The sequence below is a fragment of the Pseudonaja textilis genome, chromosome 1, assembly GCF_049901715.1.
Source record: "Pseudonaja textilis isolate UNSWEBS1 chromosome 1, rPseTex1.2, whole genome shotgun sequence".
NCBI lineage: Eukaryota > Metazoa > Chordata > Lepidosauria > Squamata > Elapidae > Pseudonaja > Pseudonaja textilis.
The window spans coordinates 166,591,418-166,600,071 of NC_141990.1; the positions used below are offsets into that span (position 1 = coordinate 166,591,418).

At 37.9% G+C, this 8,654-nt stretch overlaps 1 protein-coding gene and 1 pseudogene across 1 annotated transcript; both read left to right on the plus strand.

Moving 5' to 3' along the window:
• The first annotated feature begins 366 nt into the window (after positions 1 to 366).
• On the plus strand, positions 367 to 1,330 carry LOC148127906 (uncharacterized; annotated as a pseudogene).
• Positions 1,331 to 2,141: 811 nt separating this feature from the next.
• On the plus strand, positions 2,142 to 3,190 carry LOC148127907 (uncharacterized). The gene has a single exon (XM_087923099.1). It carries the CDS (start codon positions 2,330 to 2,332, stop codon positions 3,188 to 3,190), a length of 861 nt encoding a protein of 286 aa, XP_087779225.1. The 5' UTR covers positions 2,142 to 2,329.
• Positions 3,191 to 8,654: the final 5,464 nt, after the last annotated feature.

The window sequence follows — 8,654 nt, forward strand, 5'->3', positions numbered from 1 at the left end:
TTACAATCTTAAAGGTATACATTGAAGCTTAAATAAGAGTTTGAATCGATAAAATTAAAAGATATAAAGGTGTCATACTTCAATTAGTAACTACAGGGGAAAATTTGTTTAATGAGAAAAGATAATATGAAATTGCAACAGGACAGACAAAAGTATAAATATAATGATTTGAATTGAGATGAGATAATTAAAATAAAGTTGAGAAAATTATAAGAGGGGAAAAACTATTTTCAAAAAAGGATGTTTTATTTGTATTTTGTTTTTGTGAAAACCCAAATAAAATTTTCAAAAAAAAAAAAAAAGCAAGAGCCTCAGCCCACGTCACAATATCCATCACCCAAACATCCAACGTTAGGGATGCATGCCCCTTACTTCCTCCAGGCCCACTACTTAATATATTAAATGCAAATTACTCAATGCAAGAAGCCTCACAAATAAAATGCATGAATTCCTCATCCTTCTAAGCTCAGCCACATTTGACATTATATTTGTCTATGAGACATGGTTAAATGCATCTTTCCCAGACTCCATTACCACTACAAGAGAATATCAAGTTTTTCGGTCAGATCGCGAAATCCGTAGAGGTGGTGGAGTTGCTATATTCTATAAAAAGTATCTAAATCTAAAAAAGATCCAAATTATACAAGAGCTTGCTCTAACCAAGACCATCGTCTATGAACTGTCCTTAAACACCTCAATCCGCTTCTTACTTTGCTATCAAGCCCCTGACTATGATATAATTCATGCAAACAAGCTAACTTCACTACTGACATGGGCTGCCTCCTGACCACACCCTCTCATTTTTCTTGGTGACCTCAACTTACCTCTTATAAATTGGACACTAAATGAATGTACATCTGAACCCATTCATACAACCCTGTACAATGCCATTACCACACTGGGATTGGATCAATTAGTATATAACAACACCAGACTAAACAACTGTCTCGACCTCATCTTCTGCAACAGCTCAAATTCAATTTATGGCCTACAAATACAGGAACCTTTTTCAAACAGTGACCACAGCATGATTGACTTTTGTCTAAATTTACACCCTCTCAAAGAGGATCGTAATGATGGACCTCCAAAATACAATTTTAAAAAAGCCAATTATGAACTCATAGCTGCCGACTTATCATCTCTTGATTGACACATTCTGTTCTCTAGCTGTAACACTACAGAATAACATTATAACCTCTTCTTGCTTGAACTGGAAAGAGTCATTAAATTATATGTTCCATTAGTAACCCCCATAAACAAAAACAAAAACCCACAATTTACCCAAATAATAAGAAAACTTCAATCTAAAAAAAAAATCCTTATGGCGTAAAAACAAAACTAAATACATAGCTAACTTTAAAAACCGTTACACCTTATGCTGACAGATAAACGCAGAATGTACCTATTACCACTGCAAACAAGAGAAAAATCTTCTACACATAAAATCCACCCGTGCCTTCTATAACTTTGTAAACACTAAACTTAAAAACTCAAAAACCATCCCACCCCTAAAAGGTCCTAATGGGAAAGACTATAGTGATGAGACAAACCATTGCCATTAAAGGCAAACCTGTTTAACACGTTCTTCAGTTCAGTATTTGTTAATAGTAATGGCTGATGCCCCACATTTCCTCATCGTACGACAACAAACTACAACAATCTACAAATTGACTTTACTGAAGATAACGTAGAAAATGCAATATGCCACTTTAAACCATCTTTATCTATTGGCCCTGATGGCTTATGTGCATTCTTCTTAAAAAAGTTCTCCACTACCATAGCTGAACTACTAAGCATAATATATGAGTTATTATTCAGAACCAGTTCCTTACCAAACCTATGGTCTTTAGCAACGGTCACCTCTATTTTCAAAAAAGGTGACCCCTGCTTGGTTGAAAACTACAGACCAATCTCATCGTGTTGTGTCACGTGCAAAGTTATGGAATCAATTATTAATTAATGCATTACCTTCCACCTAGAGTCAAACAACTTAGTGTCCAATAAACAATTTGGTTTCACAAAATTTTTTTCCTGCAATTTGCAACTTCTACACTGCAAAAACATATGGATTACACTGCTTGACCAGGGTAAATCAATAGATGTAATTTACATTGATTTCTGCAAAGCATTTGACTCAGTGGTACATGACAAACTACTATTAAAATTAAATTCTTATGGCATTTCTGGATCCCTTCACAAGTGGATTACTGCCTTCCTGTCAAATAGGCAACAAATAGTAAAAATAGGAAACGTCCTATCAAACCATGCACCAGTCATCAGCGGTGTCCCACAAGGGAGCGTTCTAGGACCCACACTCTTTATACTATATATGAATGACCTTTGTGATCACCTTATTAGCAACTGCGTCCTCTTCGCTGATGATGTAAAACTATTCAACACCACCGTCAATGCTACTGTCCTTCAAAAAGACCTTGATTATATGTTTGAATGGTCTAACAGTTGGCAACTCCAAATCTCTACCAATAAATGCTCTGTCCTACACATTGGTAAAAAAAATCTATATACCAAATACAAGCTCAGTGGACATGACCTTGTTGATAACCCTCACTTTGTCAAGGATCTTGGAGTTCTGATATTGAATGATCTAAGTCTCAAAGCTCACTCCAACAGTATTGCCAAAACAGCTTTAAAAGTTGTAAATTTAATTTTACGAAGCTTCTCCTCTGGTAATACTGATTTGCAAACTAGGGCATTCAAAACCTTTGATAGACCAATATTTGAATTCAGCTCTGCTGTCTGGAATCTGCATTGTATATCAGACATAAATACAATTGAACGAGTCCAGAAGTATTTTACCAGAAGAGTACTACATTCCTCTGTTCACAACAGAATACCCTACAGCACCAGACTTGAGATTCTAGGCTTAGACAACCTTGAACTATGCCATCTAAGATTAGACTTAAGCATAGTACATAAAATCATATATTATAACATCTTATCAGTTAATGAATATTTCAGCTTTAACAACAACAACAACACAAGAGAACATAACAGATATAAACTAAATGTAAACCACTTCGAACTTGATTGCAGGAAGTACAATTTCTGCAACAGAATGATCAATGTCTGGAACTCACTACCTGATTCTGTTGTCACCTGCTCAAACCCCCACTCCTTTACCCTCAAACTAACCTCTATTGACCTCACCCCATTCCAAAGAGGTCTGTAAGAGGCGTGCAAAAGCGCATAATCGTGCCTACCGTCCCTGTCTTATTGTCCCCAATTATTAGTTCCTATTTCTTGTATTTAAACTTATGTTTGTTCTTGTTTCTGTTATATTGTAAGCTCTTGACAAAATAAATAAATAAAATAAAATAAAAATGAATTAAAAAAATATATTCTGTGGGAGTGACTTGGTTGGTGGGCATGGCTTGGTGGTTATGACTGGGTGGACGTGCCTTGGTGATCATGTTATTGGCTAGGCATGGCCAACTCAATATCACTCACATCGAGGCATGCATCTTCTCGCCTGGCCTCTTATGACTGTGGAGATGCTGTAACAGTCGTAAGTGTGAAAAATGGTCATAAGTCACTTTTTTCAGTGCCATTGTAACTTTGAATGGTTCACACAAGCAAAGTACCAGCAAAGGAGGGGAAAAAAAAACTCCAGAGAAGTTCCTGAGACAGGAAGTCTAGTCCTGCCAAGAATGTAATAAGGGTTAATGGAGAGGCAGTTTCTGTAAGCAACAGCAGAATGTTTCCTTCCTGCCTTCCTTACAGGATTAGGCCAGTAATTTCTTCTAACAACCAGTTCTTCGAACTGCTTCGAATGTTAAAAACCGGTTCTAGCAAATAGGTGCGAACTGGTAGAATCCCACCCCTGGATATGATCATCCCGCTGTCTACGTTATTTCCTTCCCAGAAACCTTTTAAACAATATCCTTCTCTCCCTACATTTCAGTCAATAGATACATAACACAATTGCACATTCTTTGCAGTTTTTTTTAAAAATGTATTATTAGATTATTATTTTTAAATAAACATCAATGTCAATACATGAACAGTTAGGCCCCTAGGCATATAATTCATTTTGATACAAACATCAGTAATGATAATCATAATAGTTGTTATATTAATCTAACTTATATAATCCTAGTTTTAATATACATGGTGGTTTTTAAGTGGTAATTCAATATTCCATTTTAATGCCAGTGATGTTATAAGCATACATGGTAATATCATCTTTAACCCTCTAATCTTTCCCATCAAATTATTACTTATATTCTATTATTTAAAAAATTATATCATAATACTCTTTTTCAACCTCCAATGTTTCCATCTAACTATTGCTTCATATAAAGGTGTATATTCTAGTTTCTACCTCTTTTCAAATTTCTAATCATTTTATTTATATATATATATATATATATTCATTCTTAAGTTTTCGCGGGTATTTATATGTATGGTACTTAGCTTTGTTCGGGTATTTTCCCATGTCATTATAGTTGTGCTTTTAAAGTTGTAGCGACGTTTCGGCAGAATCTCATCTGCCATCATCAGGCTTGTGTATTGTCTTCGTCTGTGAGTCAGGCTTTCACAGCCGTTTCTGTTTTAAATTTGGTGCTTGCCTACTGCTGTGTAAGAATGGTTTTCTCTTCATCCTGATTGGTTAGGAGTCTTGCTCTGTGTTTATTGGTCTTGCAGTTTGCTGTGTTCTGCTTGATTGGAGTTTCTAATATCTTCTGTTTGTTTTGTAGCATTTTTTTGCCTTGATTGGCTGCCAACATTGTGTTTCCTGTATCAGAGACTTTTAGTGTGGCTTGGCTTTGGGTAAATGGATGGCTATCATTTATTAAGAAGCCCCAAACTATACAGCCTCCCCAAAATACACAAAAAAGGCATACCTCTCAGACCCATAGTCAGCTCCAGAGCAGCACCACTACAAAACCTAGCCAAATACCTAGCAAAGCAGCTACAGCCCCATGTTGAAGCAACAGCTTCACATGTACAAAACTCATACCACCTCTTGGAAATGATCAAATATCTACACGTGGAACAAAAAGATCTGCTTCTAAGTTTCAACGTGGTTTCACTATTCATTCAAATCCCAATAAAAGAAACCCTAGAAATCATCAAAAATAAATACCAACCACCCAATCACCTCATGGAACTAGCAGAACACTGCTTAACCAACACATATTTCAGATACAAAGGACAAAGATACAAGCAAATTGAAGGAGCCCCTATGGGATCACCACTGTCACACATCATTGCAAACCTGTTCATGGAAGAATTCGAATCCAGAGCCCTAGCCAATGCCACCTACAAACCCAAACTATGGTTAAGATACATCGATAACACATTTGTTATTTGGCACCATGGAAAAGAAAAGCTAAATAATTTTCTAACACACCTAAACAGTACACACCCCCAAATCAAATTCACCATGGAAACAGAAACAAACAAACAACTACTATTCCTAGATGTACTAATCAACAAAAAAACAGATGGCACACTAGGACACACCATATACCAGAAGAAAACACACACCAACCGCTACCTTAATGCCCAATCCCACCACCACCCAGCACAGATAAACTCTGTGGCCAAAACACTAATTGCCAGAACCAAACGCCTGGCAGACAAGACACACATAAAGACTGAACTATGCACCCTGACTAAAGTACTGACAGCCAACGGCTTCCACAAAAGCAAAATCACAGGCCTGAACCACAAAAACACACTGAGACATAATGGAGACCTAGAAGATGAACAGACCCTATGTCCTGCCCTACATAAGAGGTACTACAGACAAAATCAGTAAGATACTACACAGGCATCACATCAAGACTGCTTTCAAAACAGACAGAAAAATAGCAGCCATCCTAAGAAACCCCAAAGATAAAATTGACCTGGAAAACCAAGGCATATATGAAGTCCCCTGTGCATCATGCCCTGCCACATACATTGGACAGACCAATAGAAGAATAAGTACCCGCCTGGATGAACACAAAAATGCAGTAAAGAAGCTGGAACACACTTCCTCACTAGTCCAACACATGAAAGCTACAGGTCATAGCATTGACTTCAATGGCACCAAAACCCTAGCCACTATAGAAAACCCAGCCACAGAATTATCAGAGAAGCCATAGAGATTGAAAAAAGACCTGAAAGCATGAATAGAAGAGATGATTCCACCAGACTGTCAACTATTTGGAAGCCTGCACTCACAAACAAAAAAATCTCCACACCACTAGCCAGGCAAACACCTGGGCACAAACAGATCCCCTCTGATACCTCCAGCTCAAACACACCCCAACCAGGCACCCAGATGAAACCTAGCTTCCTAATAAATGATAGCCATCCATTTACCCAAAGCCAAGCTGCACTAAAAGCCTCCAATACAGGAACACAATGTTGCCAGCCAATCAAGACAAAAAAAAATGCTACAAAACAGACAGAAGATATTAGAAACTCCAAGCAAGCAGAACACAGCGAACTCCAAGACCAATAAACACAGACCAAGACTCCCAACCAATCAGGATGAAGAAAAAGCCGTTCTGGAACAGCAGTAGGCTAGCACCAAATTGAAAACAGAAACGCTGTGAAACAGATGTTCATGTAGCAGGGGGCCCTTGAAGTCCAAAAGACATGACTCGGAATTGGAAACTCCCCAGAAGTCAGTTAAATGCCATTTTCCACTTGTCTCCCTCTTTTATGCAGACTTGGTAGTAGGCTTCCCTCAGGTCTAACTTAGCAAAGATTTTGCCTTTTGACAGGTGATTCAGCAAGTCTGTCAGTTGGTGCTCCATTCAAAACCCAAGAAAGAAATACTTAGACTCCATTAATTAGAGAAAACATATCTTTTACTGGAAATCAAGTGGTAGCAACAAAAGAATTCTGAATCTGAGAAAATGGGCGCGTAAATGACATATACAAAGTAATGGCAACGTTCCCACCCCCAATAGTTCAAATGGCTCATCCAATTAAAAGTGGTGTATATCATCATGTGGGCATCTCCAGGTGGTGATGAGGCCTCTGTCCGTTGACCTTGACATATTTTGATAAAGAGTTGCAGCTGCACATAGCATAGGATAGAAACCTAAGCAAGAATCTACCCTCCCCCCAGCTTATACAGTTCTGGTTTGTAACACCTCCAGCTCACTTCCCATAACCTTTCCCCCCTCCTCCCCCCGTTACTTATGACAGCCGAAAGATGCAAAGCAAAGGGAGAAAATCTTGAAGGCTGACATTGTCCTTCATTAGGGTAAGGGGCACGTGTTTTGTAGGCACACCACATTCACCCCCTAAAATCTACACATAATATAAGCCCCTATCTTCTCTTTAAATAATACTGGGGTTGCCAACCTAGATTTTGCTGGTTTGATGAATCCTCTGACTAAGTTGGTATCAATGTACTTCCTCAGCTCAGTCATTTTGGTAGATGTCATGGAGTACATTTTTGGTTTTGGCAGCTTTGCCCCAGGTTCTGATTTGATGGCACAATCAGTGGCTTGATGAGTGGGGGAGGATGTTGCATCTCTCCTCACTAAATGCCTCGGCTAAGTCTCTATATTTCTTATGTGGGGTTCGCCTGGAGGAGAGTCTGAAAAGGTAGCTGCTGTTTCTGGTGGTTGGCCCCTATTGGTTGGCAGTCTTTTGTCTGGGATAGTTATGTCTGCCTGATTTATGTTAGAGTAGACAGGATAAGCAGTAAACTGAAAAACATTATGTCAGACAAGCTATATCAATCACAATATGCAAATATAGAACATCTGACAGGGATTTGTCCAAGGTTAACTAAATATCAGGCATAACAGAGAGCATAATAAATAGAAATAAAATACTTACATTATATGGACCATTGTGAAATGAAAGGTCTAGATCAGGGATGTCAAATTCATGTCATCATGGCAATGTCACATGATGTATCGGGATTTTTTCCCCTTTCACTAAACCAAGTGTGGGCGTGACCAGCACGTGCTGCATCCAGCCCATGGTCCAGGAGTTTGACCGCTTTGGTCTAGATCATTAGGGACTGCCTTAACGAGTCTTCTATAAGGTTACTTTGGCTGGCAAGCCATGATCTAGTCAGCAGAGAACTAGAGGAAATATTTTAGTTTTATTACTGTCAGCAGAACTCCAAAGTGTTTACCTTTATATGGATTCCTTCTGTATTGGCAGCTAACACAGCATATTTGCTATAAACTCTATATATTTTTGCTTGCTTGCTTATAATTGCTTTAACATAACTTTAAGAGGTTTTGGGATCCAGAATCAATATCCCATGAAGTCCTCATTAATCAAGCTACCATATCATTTAAATGTTGTCATGTTTATCAATGTAGGGTAATTTTCATTGCAGATATGGCAATTATTAAGCATGACTAGGGATTTTTTTAAAAATGAATTTAACACTGTTTCCTAGAATTTGGAGATACTCCTCCTAGTTGCATTTCCCTATGGCAGATAACTAACCATTTATCTCAGTTCTTAAAAAAAGCTTTCCTCATCAGCAGTGTTTTTATCTTCTCAGTGTATATGTCAGATGATTGTATTATTTACTTGCAATAGAGTAAGATAGTATCATTCTGATTTTTTTCCCTTCCTTTAAAAAGATGGGCAATTGATTATATTGTGGAATGCAGTACTGTATTACTGTAGATCAAGGAGAACTTGACATGACTTTGACG